Source organism: Haemaphysalis longicornis, unplaced genomic scaffold, assembly GCF_048455015.1.
Source record: "Haemaphysalis longicornis isolate Haplotype H1 unplaced genomic scaffold, Haemaphysalis longicornis Haplotype H1 scaffold_1, whole genome shotgun sequence".
NCBI classification, from domain to species: Eukaryota; Metazoa; Arthropoda; class Arachnida; order Ixodida; family Ixodidae; genus Haemaphysalis; species Haemaphysalis longicornis.
The window spans coordinates 353,067,285-353,083,950 of record NW_027526203.1 but is presented as its reverse complement, the minus strand read 5'-3'; the positions used below and the strand labels follow the sequence as shown (position 1 = coordinate 353,083,950).

At 47.7% G+C, this 16,666-nt stretch overlaps 1 protein-coding gene across 3 annotated transcripts in view; it reads right to left on the bottom strand.

Annotated features, from left to right (window-relative positions):
* Positions 1 to 1,203: 1,203 nt before the first annotated feature.
* LOC144154893 (vesicle-associated membrane protein-associated protein B-like) overlaps positions 1,204 to 16,666 on the bottom strand; it is a 34,380-nt gene continuing 18,917 nt past the window's right edge. For 2 of the 3 annotated variants that reach the window (XM_077685992.1, XM_077685991.1), the window contains exons 4-7: positions 13,975 to 14,055; positions 7,656 to 7,736; positions 2,758 to 2,859; positions 1,204 to 2,662 (exon numbers count right to left, since the gene is read on the bottom strand). In XM_077685992.1, the coding sequence (XP_077542118.1) occupies positions 2,456 to 2,662; positions 2,758 to 2,859; positions 7,656 to 7,736; positions 13,975 to 14,055 (471 nt within the window). In that variant the 3' untranslated portion in view covers positions 1,204 to 2,455. The remainder of the gene's footprint in view (positions 2,663 to 2,757; positions 2,860 to 7,655; positions 7,737 to 13,974; positions 14,056 to 16,666) is intronic. The other variant, XM_077685993.1, reaches the window with a different exon arrangement.

The following is a 16,666-nucleotide window of genomic DNA, read 5'->3' as shown; positions in this document are numbered from 1 at the left end:
CCCGACAAAGGCTCCAGCAGGCTTGATATTGTTTCTTTTCAAAAATGTTAGGTGGCACTGCAATGCAGGAGGCTCATAATGCTGAACTCTATAGCGTGGCAACTTGGTGAAAGCTTGCTGGCCATGATTCTAGTGCATCGCACCTTATTCCTGCAAGCAGGACTACCATAGTGAGTCAGAAGATGATAATAAACGGCAGACGGAAGTTCTGACAGATAAGCGATGATCAGAACGTCAACAGGCATCCATCACAGAGTTTTTCTTCACATCGCTTGCTTACCTTGAATCTTGTGCTGGCTGTAATCATTGACAAGGTGGTTTTTACTACTACCAGATTCCTTCCAGAGAACCATATCAAAATTGCAAAATTTGAAATAGAGGTTGGGCTTCACCACAAGGCACGCGCACCATGCGTGCTAGCATTTTCAGATATCTGACAAATTGTTCCGAGCAAATCCATTTTTTTCTAGGAGGGGGTTTCTGAAATGTTTACCTAAAAAATGTATATTCTAAATTCTTTCTGCTACTGGTGGTTTGTTATACAGAACTTCCTTGTTCTTACTTCTTTGATGCCTGGGCAAAAATTTGACAATTTTTTTTTGCAATCATTATTTATGAACAAATTAAAACTGGTATCATTGGAAAGGGTGTTGAATCATCTTCATTTTATGTCACTACAATACGTGCCTAACCAATATGTTTATCACAGAAAAAATATTTTCTTAGACCCCTAAAAAAATCGGCTAATTTCCCGCGGTTAACAAAGCGCGCATTACCAAATCAGCTTGTCTGCACAATACAAGTGTGATGCAAAAAAGGTCAGAATGGTGTATGGGGACACTGCAACTACAAAAGCAAACTGCCTTGATAATATAGCTCCCGTCAACCTTCCCGCCACACATGTACCCAGGGTGGTCTGGCAATATTAAAAGGTATCTCCCCCCCCCCCGCACATTTGGGGTTAAAAACCATTGGCTGACAGGACAGTATGCCCAAATTAGAGTTCTGCCTTGAAACTTCAAAAATTCTGATACAATTCGAATTTTCCAAGATTCAAAAAGCAAAGGCACAACAGAAAACTGGGTAAAACGGTTTGCCGTGTGCAAAGCAAACAAGTCTTATAAAAAGAAAGTGTGCTAGTAGCTCAACTACTTCCAGCCAAAGGAATGCCATTGCACCTAGCAGGAAGACTGAAGCCACAAATATTTTAAGTTCAACCACTTTTATTCAGCTTTCTTAATTCACACATCCTTCCCTAAGGTTGGGCAATGTAGCTTGCATTAGTTAGGGTCACAAACAATCTTGAGGAGGGTAAAATGCTGCCCAACGAAGCCCCAAACTTTACACGCTATCTCTCATTTATGTGCCTCAGCATTAGTAATTTTCTAACAGTGCAAAAAATAATAATAATAAGGAAGAGAGATAGAAAGAGAGAACACAAGGGCAGCTAAGGCCAAGCATCACCATATATGCCGTGCTATCAGCTTGGATGGCCTTTGCCACTTGAAGCGATCACGATTCGTGGGCCTAGGTTGCCACACGTTCAGAGAGCCCTAAACGAAGACAGTGAGCGGCCTCGCTAGTATCTCCTCACTAACACAGGGACAATGCAGGCAATGTTATGGAGTACCAAAGCACAGCCTTGTCAAAACTACAACTTCGATTACAGACTGTGCTCTTGCCACGATGCTGAATTGGTGGACATTGCAAAGAAAGCCTAACTGAAGTGACGGAACAGCCCCCAAAGGTGCATTAGTGAAGAGAATTTATTTTTCACATCTTGTGGCTTCTAGTGCAGTAAAGGAACAGCGTCGCGGCAGGAGGGCCCTCAGTGGCCCCCAGTCTGTTCTCCTCTGTCCTCTCCTCTTCCACTGTCCTTGCCCACAACTCCATCCTCCCCTTCTCCCGCCTGCCTCTGCCTAGGCACTGGGGCCGGGACGCTGTGCTCACTGCATCCACACGCCTGAGCACAGCAGCCACACTCTGGGCACCCCTCCAATTTTGCTTGTGCTTCGGACCACACACACACACACACACTGGGCCAATCTGCAGCAGACACTGGGGGGAGGGGGGGAGAGGCAGGAAAAATATTAGAAAAATCGATGACGGAATCTTGTAAGTTCAAGGCCCACATGCTGGCGAATGGCTACGGGTTAAAAGTACTGCCACACAGAGAAGAGCCTTTCAGCATGCACACCGCCCACACACACTCAGTCAGAAGGGGACCAAGGAAGGGGATTGGAGCGGTGTCCAGAGGGGCACACTGCCAGTGCTGCCTACAGGCCCCACAACAGCCTGCGCCTATACTGGATCAGCCGCTCCCCCCCATTTTGTCTTCACAAATGCCGACAGCAGCAGGGGAAGAAGGCAGTCGTCGCGGGTGGATGGGGGAACGGGGGGTGAGAGGAGGGGGAGTGGCACGCTGGGCCTCGTTCTCAGTGGCAGCCGGGAGCGATCAGAAGAGCCACTTCCCGACCAGCACTCCCGTGACCACCATGACAAAGGCGAAGAGCGTCAGCATGAAGGGGGAGATGCCGGACGCGTGGGCAGACATCTCCTTGGTGCGGTGGGGCATCTGCGAGGTGACCTCGGGAGCCACGTGCGAGGTCACGGCCTCCGACGTGGCCGTGGTGTGCTGCATTCGCTGCCTCAGGCCATCCTCCTGGAACAGCAGATGGCACCACGTGCTGGGGACCTGCCCGTCCGGTCTGCACACCCAGCAGCGGAGGCGTTGCCCCACGCACGGGGGCCACTCACCTTGAGGGCAGCATTTTCCTGGCGAAGGTTGGCCACTTCCTCGCGCAGCCGCCGGCATTCCTCCGTTGCCTTTTTCAGGTCCGCTTCCAGATTGCTAGCCGTCTGGAAGAACGTAGCGCTCGTTAGTCGCACCAAGCTTACGCTGCCGCTTGGCCAGGGAATCTGAAAGCAACCCTGCATGTGCGCACTGCACAAGATCAAGCCTACACACGGCAGTTCGGTGCCGATTATGCTCCACACAAGCCCCATTTCCCTGCTCAATGCAAGGCCTGGAACTCGGCGCAGTTCTTCCTTCTCAGACTTGCATTCTGAAGCTTCACAGCACCCATCAAAACATGCAACAGCACACGACTACACCCGATTCAGAATTGCTAGGGGAGAACGGGAAAAGGCATTACTCTGTCAAATCTCCCACAACCTTATGAAATGGGTGTGAAGGGGAAGGTGAAGGTATTATAGTGAAAAACTGCAAAACTGTTCACATGGAAGATGTGATATATATGGAATAGCTCACTCAAGTTAATTTTATAGAGCTTTCTTCGAATGTAATTATTGTCCACATATTAATTTCTTTGACACCATAGCTTATAAGTGTATTAACCCTTTCAGGGTCACGGACGTACATGTACGTCCTCTGCAAACACCTTCAAAATGGTCAATAACGTACATGTACGTCATCGCTTGTATGTTTAAAAAGTGCACCTTTTTTGCCAACTTCTCTTGCTTGGCATGTGCTGCCACACTGCGGAAATACGTCAGATTATTTTCTTACGCCGATGCCTCTTTTTTTTTTATTTTTTAATGATTTACTTCAGCGGCGCGCCGGCTATCGCTTGCAAATTCGGTAACGAGGGGGCACGCTGGGTACCGCCCACCTAAAGCCCTTTATGCCCACCGGACGCCTCTCGCTTCTTGCGCCTGCTACAGACCAAGGGCGCCTGCGAAACTGATGAGGCTCTTTTCTCCTTTTTTTTTTTGTATTTTTTAGGAGCGGTGCGCAGTCTATCGCTCACGCATCTGGCCACGCGCGCGGGCGCAGCGGCTGGTTTTGGTATCGTCCACCGGGCGCTTACCGCTTTTTGCGCCCGCGAAACTGATGTCTATCTGATTTCGATTCACTCAAAAGGTGCTAGCTTGTTACTCTCTCGTTTTCATTTAGAATTTTTCTTGTGTTACCCATGAATAAACCCTAAGTATGTAACAACACAAACAATTTTTTTGTCACTTTATGGTCACCCTAAAAAAATTACGATAATTTTTTCTCGAAATACGATTCATTAGAAGAATTTAAATCAGCAATAAAAAAATCAACCCTGGGGGGTCGCATTTGACGAAAAAATTCGACCCTCAAAGGGTTAAAGAGGCCACAAAGACAAAATACAACTCTGCTTAATTTGAAAGAGCTAGGTTTCAGTACCTCACTCAGCTCCATGCAAGCCACAAAAGACTAACTAAGAAGAATGCAGAAGTATTAAAAAACTCAAATTTTGCGCTACGATGACGTGTTATGGGCAGGAGTGACATCGTAGGGGCCAACACTAAAAGCAATTTTCAGCATGTTAACTTCACGTTAGCACTCAAGTGTAGCAATCAACAAAACTAGAGGCTCCACTACAATCATCCAGTCTTAGCGATGAGCTAGTTCAGCGGCTGCCAAGACACAAACCAGATTCTGTGACGTTACAGTAAAGTTGCCGGAAAGTGGCTAGGGAGTTGCCACTGCTTCACGTTTTCTTCGATATCTCCGTTATTTGTTTGAAGTTTGCAATAACATTGGTATCATTGTTGTCGGGACAAAGAAATATTTCTAATGAACCAAACTTGTATTTTGTCTTCATGATCCCTTTAAAAAAATGCAGTGTTGAAATAAAAAAAATATATATAAAGTGTCTCAAGGCTTCTTCCACCCACAGCACTATAGAAATGCACAAATTAAGGCCCCCGGCACATTCGTCTTAAAGGGGCACAGCAGACAGACAGGGATACAGAGAAGAAGCACGGAACACAGCACTACGCGTACTGAGCCAGCGTGCATCTAGGCCAATCCATGACATTTGTATGGCTTGGCTTGGCCTAGATACGAGCACTTGGTAGCTACGGCCTGGCAATGGTGGGACAGGACAACAACCAGGGAGCAGAGCAGGAAACCTTTTGCCCGCACACCGGGCGAACCCTCTTTCGTCACCACTTCAGCGTGGGCCATGTAGAAAACGTGGCAAAAGGAATGCATGCAATCACGCTCCCAAAATTAAAATAAAAGCGCCCTCGTTAACTACACTGCTAGTTGACACCCCAGAGTTATTTAGTGGGAAAGCTTTTGGCACGGTCAGCTTCAATAGAAATTGCCTCTTTATATCCCGTATGTAGTTTTCACACATTCCTTGATTTTTTTTTTTTCAGGAGTGCATTCTAACTGCATAGAATCAAGTTCTTGCATCATGCATTCATGTTGCTTTATAACTGCACAGTACACACGCACAAAAAAAAAAAAAAAAGCCAGTTTGAAACACTTTTCTGCACTTCGATTAGAAACACCGCAGGAATTAAGCTTTGGCTGCCTGCAACTTTACAAGCAGTTCACCTATTAACAGCCGTGGCGACATGCAAGCACTGTTAAATGCACTATGTAACACACGGTGCAACAGAGGCCTACAGCATTACGCCAGCCACCATGCAGCAAGTTTCACTCGCTGTGGCCCAGCCCTGAACAGCTGGGCCACTCTGACCACACAGGGGCTGCTGGTACGAGACTGGCACAACTGCCCGTTTCATCCAGCCACTGCTTGGAGCTTGAGAAATAGCACACCGGTTTTGACCTACATTAATAGTGCAATTCCAAGTCGCATAGCTTAAGCTATAGGCAATTTGAACTGGCCCATTGGCCCCAGACACAGCGGTACCTAGTCGAACGGGAGAAAAAAAAACCCATCAAGTGTGCAACAGTTAGTTCAAAGAAGATTTGCCACCTGCAAAGACTGGCCTTTTAGCTTGGGCACTAACCGCCACACCATGACAAGCCCGTGGACAGCAAGAAAGAGCGTGGGAAGATACATAACTGAGAGTTAACAAAGAGGCCTACCGCTTGGTCACTCATGCAGCTAACAGCAGTCCACCCCTTAAAAAACAATGACAAAAACCTACATTACCGGCGGGTGCATTTCAATAATGGCAGCTTGAATACGCCAAAATATGAGCTAAGAAATCTCTTCAAATAGCATTATATCGTAAATATTTATACTGTATTTCGATACACTGTAGTTCAAATTAATGAAGTGACTGTATAAACATATGTGCTTTTGTAAAACCCTTGATTCGAGAAACCAAGCATATCTGCCCTTGGTCATGCTAACTTCTCTAGCTTCTATTCTCGCTTTTGGCTTTGCAGACGTACTCTGTAGAAGAGAAGATAATGTAAGTGGATGAATTTTCTTTCTCACAGTTATAGGGCAATGGCCGACAGCTGAACATTCTTGTGGTGCAGTAGATGAGATAATAGAGGCAGCGTGCCCAAGATGACAGGGTCACTGACCACTCCCTGCTCCCCCCCTTCCTCACTCAGCAGAAATCCAATACAAACCTTTATCATTAAAGGAGCCATGAAGAGAAAATGCAAGTTGGTTTTATTCGAAAGATTTCGTGTTTTATAGTGCCCCCAGCGCTTGTCCGGATACAAACGGCGCTTTATTCACTGAGAAATTAAACAATTTAGGTTAAAATTTTGATTTTCCCGCTCAATCGTGCGTTTTCGTGGTCCCAAATGACATCACAGGAACCGACCGCTCTGCAGCCTAGAGTACCTTCATTCACGCATCCGCCGTACAGGGTAGAGACACGTATACGCTGGCGCCGCCATTTTCGGTTGCTCGCTCGCCGCCGAAGCAAGTCATTGTGTCAAAACCGCGCTAAAATTATCGCCGCAGCGCGGTTTACTGGAAGTTTGAATCATATTGTCTGTTTCGCGTTGCTAGGTCTCGTGGGAAACGAAAAGAATAACGCGTTGAGCCCGTTGGCCCAATTGCGGCGGCACGGGACCGTTCAAAGGTTGTCTCCACCCTGTACAGACGTGTTTGTTTGTTCCCGCGTTTCCTTACGTTCCGTAACCTAGATGGCGCCACCATACCGTGGCAAGCGTTTGGTTTGTTTTTGCCCGCATTTAAACCTGGCTTGTTTTTGTTCTGGGAGAAAATATTCGTTCCCTGAAACAGTGCTCGCTCGACAAATGGGGTCACGTAAGACACCGTTGCTTGCGTCAATCGGCCAGTGTCGTCTGAGACAACCCCAAGCCCCGTAGGGCTGTGCAGCTAAACCAAGCATGCTGTGCGCAGTACGAACAGCAGAACGCATCAGTACTTCTATGTTTACATGTGCTTTCGTAACTTCCACTGTTTGTCCCATCATTCTTATTGCTTTGTAAAGAATGTGCCCTAAATTTAAGCGCAAATCGCTCGTTCGCCTAGTTTGTAAGCTCTACCTAATTTGCGTCTGCTTCTGCCAGCCTCCGCCAATCACAGAGCTTAGCTCATCTGACATCATAGGTTCTGTTGCGGGAAATGAGCTGGTGGGTCGCATGACCATTCCCGTTTTTCCTAATTATGTAGCTTATTTGAGCGAAGTTTACGTTAAAAGTGGTGTCAGTATGATTCTAACGAGACAATCTTTTGAATGAACCAAACTTGTGTTTTCTCTTCATGGCTCGCTCCTTTAAGGTGCTCAGCCACTGCCTTTAGAAAAGAAACTGGATGTAACCAATTTCTGCACCTTAGCAACCAGTCCGATATGGCTTACTGCTAACGTGGGGGGAAAGGCTGGACAGTACAACAGGTGCCTGTAAAGCCTCGCATACAAGCGCAAATCGCACCGAAAGGGCAGTGAAAGGGGGGCACCCGGGAGAAACTCACCTTGGGGGATTTTTGGGCACTGTCTGGCTTAGGGGCAGCTCCTTTCTCGTCCCCATGGGACGTGCTCACGTCTAGGTTATTCTACGGGAAAAGGGGGGAAAACAGTTCGGCCCAGGGAGAGGGAAGGGAGGCGGGCCACACAACACATGCACACTCACAGCCTCCTAAAGGCTAGCATCCACTGAGAGCAAGGCAGCTCTGTGCTGGCCGCCTGTTTTGGACTAATGGTTAACAGCAGCCATTACGCAACTTCGCAAGAACTGTTGTACTGCAGGGAAAGTGTGTGCTTGTAGTCCCCGCAAAATATACAGAAATTTCTGCCTTCGCATTGAGAACATAAAAATGCCAGACAATAGGAATGCAGTACAGTCTGTCCTGCAATGACTTTGGTCATGAAACTTTGCATTGCACTGATTGTCTCACCAACTATGACCCTGAAAAGGGCCTCTAAGCACTGCAGCCTTTGACCAGAAGCCCGGAAGCAGAGTGTGAATGGAAGCAACACATCCTTGCAGCAGGGGTCAAATAAAGGCCACTCCAGCCAGAATCGTAAACCAGCAATGGTTTCCAATAAGTGGTCGTGTCGGATGTTTCCTCAATTTAACACTTTTGCTGCTGTGGTGCTGCTGCCTATGCGTAAAGGGGCCATGAAGACAAAATGCAAGTTTGGTTAACTGAAAAGACTGCTTGCTTCTCCCGATACCAGTCTTTGAACTTCAAACAAATACGAAGGAGAAACATACCAAGCGGTGCCGACTCCCCAGCTACTCTCCAACCTAAGCCACCGCCAAGAAACACGACTGGGCAAGAGTAGTGGGGCCTCTAGTTCCATTTTATCTTGTCAAGTGAATACTAACGTGTAGGCAAAACACTCAAACATATTTTCATACTGGCCCAATCATGTCAATCCTGCCCATATTACATCACCGTAGCACGAAATTAAGAAGGTTTTATATATTTCTTGCATTTTTTCAGCTAAAAAGTGTCTTCCGTGGCTGGACTGGAGCTGAGGAAGTTGCCAAAGGCTGGTTCTTTCAAACTAAACAAAGCTGTATTTCATCTTCGTGGCCCCTTTAAAAAAAATAACCTAACTAATATTTAGTTACCGTTCTCTAGAAAAGTGTGACGAGACAACAGACTCTCTTAATGCATGCTATTCAGTGCTTGGACGTTATGGACCACTGTGCAGGCTGGCAAAGCCTTACATGCAATGCAACAAATGCCATTACACCTCAACGATGCCAACTGACTAAGCACTAGCAGTACAAACCAGCAGCTGATATGTCGAGCGTACCTACGAACAGCAAGCATTACGAGTGCCAGAACAGATGCTTACAAAGGAGGCCAGTGCAATCGCTCAACCCGCTAGATAGATGCTGACCACATGGCTAGATCAGGTTCCCTGTGTGTCACGCAGTAAACACTAATGCTCCCATTTTTGCAATAGATGACCACTGCTAGTCCAAACACCATGAGACACAGTTTGCCAAGCAAAACCTTCACCCATTTTGCATGAACTAATAGCCCTCAACGAAACACTTGCAGGATACAACTGCTTCTCCCGCCTTTGCTGCCTGGAGTCCAACTACGAGGCTTCAAAATGCATGGCAAACATACATGCACCTAAAGACTGTGTGTGGGCAACACCCAAGAACAGCTCCAAAAAGGACTCCTGCACAGGGCACGAGCTTAAGGTTACACTAGAGTGCTCATCGCAGCAGCACGTGGGAGTGGCTGGCAAAAGAGCCCATGCAAAAATTTCCAGCTTTTCTGCAATACTCGTACTGTGGCACTGAACCTGGCACCAAAAACTGGGCCATCCCTGAAAACTGCATGGAACCAATGCATGCGTGCTTGGTCTGCGTCGTGCACCGCAAGGGCCATCATGTTTGGGAGCATGCCATGCAGAAAAGCCAGCTTGCGTCTAGCTGTAACTGCTGTATAACAAACAGTTGTGCTGGGAAAATGGCGATGTTAGCTCAGCATAACAAAGACTCAACTCGACCATTGTGATTCCCCCATGAGAAGTTCTAGACTAGGTTCCGAGCCGTTAGAAAAAAGCAGAGGCTAGCATTAGCACAGCCCACCAGCAAGAGTGCACAAAGGGGGCAGGAACCAAGAGGTGGCAAGCACGCATGGCCACTTCAGGTGCGGTTCTGAGAGGTTGGAGAAAGCGCAGAGGCAGCGCTGTTTCACTTTTGTCGAGGCCGCCAATTCAAGTGCTGCCTTAACGCAACTGCCTGTACAGCGACCCCTTGACAACTGCGTGGTGGTGAAGGTGATTATGGAATTACGCTAGCCAAACATTGCTCAACAGGTGCCCACAGCCACCTATACGCTCACTTTGTGATGGCACTACCAGTGGTGCGCCACTTGAAAAACCATCGTTGCTAAACATCTATTTGCTTGGTTACAACTACGATGACACCCATGGCATCTTGTCTGTACTGTACTAGTGCGGATCAGTTCTTGTAACGGGTCCACTGCACACAATTGGCCCCTGCAACAACGTGATAACTTGTGTGACCGGCTAACAGATCATGAAATTTAATGTATTCAGTACCGCTTACAAACAAGCCATCTCGCTCAAGACCAAGGCTTCAAAACGCAGGTTTCTAAAATAGCGGTACACACTTTTTCAGTCCAAAAGCCAAAATGCAAGCTAACAAGTTTCCATACATTTTTTTTTCTACAACATATGCAGGTTAGACACACTGTTGACATGTACTTTTGTACTGACTGCCCTTATAATGTGACATAAGTAAAGGAATACCGAACATTGATGTTAAGACAGCAGAAACTAGACAATACCATAATTACTCGCATAATTTGCGCCCCCTTAAGTTTAATCCAGGCTTACAGAAAAAAATTTTACTCTCACATTTTGTGCTCCCCTATTCGACTGAGACAACCCATCAGCACATGCTCACACGCTTTGGACGACAGCGCGGCAGCATGGCGCATGGGAGCGCAGTAGTACATGCATAGTCTCTTCCTTCTTTCCTCCTCACCGCCCCTCCATGAAGCAGGATTCACACAACAGAAAAAAACCTGCCTTTCTGGCCCCACAGAGCCCACTCACATGATGAGCTTAGGCTCCACCCCTTAGCAGGGATCATCTGCTGATGGTACGGGAAAGAAAATGCCACCCCACCTTTTTGGTCAACCGTGGCGGACCTCCGCGCAGAATAGAACCCGTTTTTGGCACTGCGGTCACTATGCTTTAGGTTGTAGCAGGTGCAAGGGTAACTTTACCAACGAGAGTTGGTAAAGTTACTAGTGGAAATGACAAGTGCGGGCAACGGTTGGAACATCGCTGCTGGCGCTGCTGTTGTCGGGAGAAGAGGGAGAAGCACACCTTGGTGCTTGGGGGTGCTGTGGGCCATCAAGAGCAGCTTTCCTCCACGCTGTCGTCTGATATTCACTCCGCATGTGTGGATGCGCCACCAAGCTAGACCATCTGGTGATGCTTCTGTTGATGGCACACATCCATCTGCCTCCGCGGGCCTCCTCGTTTGTAGTGCGAATCTTGCTTGACTGAGCAGAGACGTGGAGGAACATCCCCGCACAGAGGCCCCTTCTCTCACCCTTTCCACGGGGAGTTGGAACTGCTCGATCGCGTGCCTCCACCCTCCTTTTCTTTCTCTTCCACCACGAGCTCACACACAACACACCCAAAGGCTGACGCACAGTCAGAAGCACTAACTTCTGCATAGGAGGTGCGCGAGGGCTCTGCCGTGGTATCGCCCAAGCCTTGCCGCCTCTCCTTTCCCGCATCCGCGCTGCGACGGAATCCTCTGTTTCTTTTTCCTGCGTACGCACTCCAACAGAATCCTTCTTTCGCGTTCATATTTGGAAAACAAGGAAACATGCCACCGCAAAGCACTTCAACCTGAACGAGAGCCACGTACGGTATTGGAGGAAGCAGAAGGGTTCACTCCAAAATACCAAACCTGGAAAGAGGGCGTTTTGGGGACCAAAGCAAGGAAAGTTTTCTGCCGTGGAATAAGAGCTGTTAAAGCATTTTTGACAGATGAGGCCATCCTGTCTTGCCGTGTTGTGCGAGATGCTGCAGTTTGAGGCAAGGAAGATGGCACACGAGAAAGGGGTTCCTGCCGAGACATTCAAGGCGAGCAGAGGCTGGGTGACGCGCTTCACGAGACACCACCAGCTGTCTCTCAGACAGAGAACAACCCTCTGCCAGCAGTTACCACATGGCTACGAGCAGAAGATTGTGTTATTTCCCCACTTTGTGATCGGATTACGCCGAAACTTCGTCATGTCCAAGATTGGGAACGCCAACAAAACGCCGCTGACGCTCGACTTGCTGCCCAATGTCACGGTGAGTGAGAAAGGCATATCGTCCGCGCCCATCAAGACCACCGGCTGCAAAAAACAACGCTGCACAGTGACGCTTGCCAAGTCAGTGGATGGTGGCAAACTCTCGCCCTTTGTCATCTTCAAGAGTGCCCAAATTGAAGCTTGGAGACCGCATTCATATCTGCACACAAAACGGGTTGACGAACGAGGAGCCGACAATGCAGGACTGGATCGACGTCTGAGGCAAGAGACCAGGGGCTTTGCTGCAACTGCCATCGCTGTTGGTGCTCAACAGCTTCAAATGGCATCTTGTGGAGAACGTGAAGAAGTTGTGCAACACGCAGACCAGCCTTGCTGTTATCCCCGGTAGCATAAACACTGGAGTGGATGGCCAGCGGAGAGAATGGGCTCACTCCCATTGGGAGGATAAAGAGACCGAACCTGGAGATGGTCTTTGAGTGGATCGTGGCAGCATGGGACCTGGTCTCGCCCAGCATCATGGAGCACAGCTTCAAGAAAACGGGCATGCTGAACGCGCACAACAGAACCACGGACGATGCACGTTGGGAGGGCAGGGATGGTGGCTGTGATGACAGCTCTGAGCCGGACTTCTCGATCAGCGATTTGGATTAGACCACAACTGGATTTGACTGGTCAAAGCATGATGATTAGGAGGTTTATTGCGCCAACACTACACAGGCGATGAGGCGCGCCAGAGTGGAAGGTTCGGGATTAATTTTGACCACCTGGGGTTCTTTAACGTGTGCCGAAACCTCGAATACATTTGCTTTTTTGCCTCCATCAGAAAAGTGGCTGCCGCAGCCGGGTATTGAACCCGCGACCTTGGGCTCAGCAGCACAACGCCTTAGCCACTGAGCCACCGCGGGGGCCAACTGGTCAAAAGTATGTGCTGTGTAAATAAACAAGTATTCACTTGTGCTATCACACTTCATTTTCTGTTAAAGTTAATTCCTCATAGGACCACTTATCCGGCGCAATTTGCGCGCTTCCTTTTTGAAGCTCTAAATTTGCGAAAAAGTGAGCAAATTATGCGAGTAAATACGGTAGGCAGACCGTTGTTGCCTGACAAACACACTGTAACATGGCTATAGGTTACAAGTGCCATTTAGTTGCAAAGGCAAAGTCTAAAGCTGCTGCGAAGCCCAATAAACCCAACAAATAAGCCTATCAGCTTGTTGTACCCACACCTTATATTTTGAAACACCGAAGTTCACACAAGAATGGACTGTTGCATCTTCCACAGCCAATCATTGCAGCACTACTAAACTTTGAGCCCTAATACTACTGCAGCCACTACCACAACCCCTCTAGTGGCATGCTTTGTCTTGCCCTCTGCCCAAGTTTCATCACCTTTCAAGCATTAAAGGACATGTTACATCTCCGTGCCCCTGCCCAGAAATACCGCACAGGTGCAAGTACTCACGGTGTACACCAATTCACCAGAAGGGGTGCGGCACACACACCTAAGGAACTGCCCCATCAGTATTTGTAGGCGGCCTAAAGGGTAGGTGCTCCTATCTGCCGAGTGCCTTCCACCCCAAATACAACAAAAAACGAATACATATTTACATTACTTTAGTAAGAGCAAAAGGAATGGACTGCTAGTCGAAGTTTTAGATGGGCTGCAAAATGTTCCAAAACTAGAAAGAGTTAAAAATTAACTTGCTCACATGATGGCCCAGCACCTTGTGCAGCAACATGAAAGCACTTAGCCAGGTTGTGTGCTTACCCAAGGCAGCCACTGCAGTTACAAATTGAACCCCCCCCCCCTTAATTCTCCCTACACACACCCATCTACAGGAAGCATTCTAAGGCCAAGGAAAGAAAAAAGTCAGTGTGCTTTGTAATCTGTATGTTAGAACTCTATGCTCCAGGTAGAAACACCCAGCAGCCCTTAGTCAAACTGTACAACTGCAGATTAAAATGGCTGCTGTAATGTCACACTAGGTAGATTTGTTCAACCACAGCTGAAACTCACTTGGGGAGTGGCCTCAGAGGGCATTTCGAAGACACACCTTAACTTTGAGTCCATAAGGCTTTCCGGATTGGCATCTCTCCACTGCAAAAGAGTAATGCCATTAACTGTAACGTAAATGGCAAGTTTTAGCAGCAAAGAAAAGAAAAGTACCACGTATCAGCAGACAACCACAGTCCAACCCACTTATAACAATATTGAACTGGCACAAAAAAGCCATTGGTATAGACCGTTCCAACGAGGGCGCCGCCATCTTGCGTGCGCAGCGCCCTCTGGTAGTTGGCCGATTCGCTGGCTTGGGCATTTGCTCCGCGGCGCATGGGCGCCAGCGGCGTCTCTGAATTTTCGTTGTAGCGCGTTGTACGTTCTTTTTCGTAATAAACTTAAATTAAAATGGGAAAGTTGTTGCGTATGACCACTTTAAGCGATCTGGCTTAAATTGGCGGCTTTTGGGGCCGCGGTGGAGCCGAAATTTGCCTCGAGATAGCGTGGTCCATGGTGGGTAAATGATGCAGTGTCGAGCATATGTTTGCAATACTTCGTTCACAATTTTTTTGGTTTGCGCGTGTGTGCCCAGGATCGCGTATAGCGAGTATTTTGGTCGCTTTACTGCGGAAACTGATGTTTGTTAAAACGATCTGTGATACGCTCGGCGCCCACGGCCAACAATCAGAAGCGGGTGTCAGTGTAGCCGACTTCTGGCTTCATATCCCTCCAGGGTGCAATGCAGGCAGTTTTGGGTGAACTTAGTAAGTATTTGGCATGTTACATAGTTTGTGTTCAACACCTCAACCTCAGCCACCACTGCCGCGAACATAACAAAACTTCCTCTCTCTCTAGAATTCCAACCTGCCCTGCAGCAAAATTTAGCCGTGCAACTAATATACAGCACAAATAAAATATACAACACGGTTCCTAAAGAGCGTCATATAAGGACTTATTAAGCGTCCACCGCTCAGCAACCATTCAAGCGTTCGCTTTTGAGTTGCTTAGTTTGATGTTGGCGACAAAGAGACATCACATTTGGGTAATAAACTGAACCCTTGGCTGGAGTGAGTGAGTGAACAGCTTTATTTTGCCCGAGTCGGGGATGGGGAAAGAAGGGAGACTGATTCTTCTTCAGTAGCCACCTTCCCCCCCCCCCCCCCCCCCCCCCCCTCCCTTCCCTTCCCTCAGATTGGCTGGGTAAAGGGACAACCTAGGGAGGTAGTAGTCACTGTGAAAATCGCCAAGATGAGCCCACGTAATACTTGGAGCTGGGTATGCCGCAATGTGACCGCAGCAGCGGTGGAGATGGAACTAAACAAATACCATCTGCGGCACAGGCAAGTTTCAGTGACCCATTTTAGTTTGAAAAGAAGGTAGAAGAATTTTCTGCCACTACTCCAAAGTATAGGTGTACAGAAAGAGCTCAGCAGAACAACATTGCCAAAAATCTTGTGTGCTTTAAAGTGCGCAACTCAGAAGCTGCCAGTCTGACTCACTTATTAGCATCATTTCATTAAAATAATGCGTAAATTAGTGGTAAACCCGCCCGCACGATGCCTACAAAGCATAGTCAAAGGCAAAGCAGCAGCCCCGCCAGGCCCACCGTGATCGGTGCGCACACTCCACAGAGGGGGAAAGGCGGCCCGGCCCGCACGCTGCGACTGCCGAGTGCGAGAGTACATTTCCCCCTGGCCCAATGGAACGGTCTATATCTAGTAATTGTTATAACAGGGTTGGGCAGAAAAGGTTACATTTGTAAGCATTTAGGGGTTTTCACCCAGTATTTACAAAGCGGAAATGTAACTGCATGGCCGACCACCAAGACTTAGCCATGCGTGTGCCAAACGACTCCACAGGGCCCCTAGGAAAGACCAGTCTTTCGCATAGGAGGAAGTCTTTCTATAGTTTTTAATGATTGGCAGATTGCATGTTACTAAAGTGGCATTGTTTTCTGCCTTCTTTAAAGGGACAGACAACCGATTTTTGTCGCGTATATGTTCTCTAACTCGTATGAAAGCCGGCGTTTTATTTAGCCCGGTAACCACAAGCAATTTCTAAACAAACTGGCGGAAATAATTTGAATTTGGCAGCAAACTTCCTGAAATCGGAAGGGTGGCGGTTCGTAGTGTCGAAACTTGACACTACAATATGTGTCCGTCACGTGACCTGCAAACCTAGCAGCTACTGTAACTGCTGAAACGTTTATTTACGTATTCAAAACCTTTTAACACAAGTATTTAAACAAGGTTAAATTGTATATGTATTTCTAAACATTATTTTGAAAATTTTAAAGACACGCCGCCCGCCGTCGCTAGGTTGCTCTCAGAGTGGCTAACTGAGCCCCCATGCCCAGAATCAACGGCAGCGCTCAGTAAACAGACCCAGTGAAAGAGCTTTGACGCTTCTGACTGAGTCAGGGGTGTTTGTTCTGCCAAAATATTTGATTTCAGTTTCCGAATACGCCCCCCCCCCCCCCCCCCCTCCCCAAAAAATCACGCCCAGGGAAAATCGAACTTCCCACCTCCACAACGTGAAGCCAGATTCTACCTATCGTCTATCCCAACAGGTGGCGCATTTGTGCAAAATAAACCGTTGCATTAAAAAAAAAAAAAACACATAAAGGAACGGAAAAGCCTGCGATTCAAACTTCTTTAGCTGGGGACAAGTTTTTAAATATCGTTTTTCATTTCGCATACAGACAAATGTA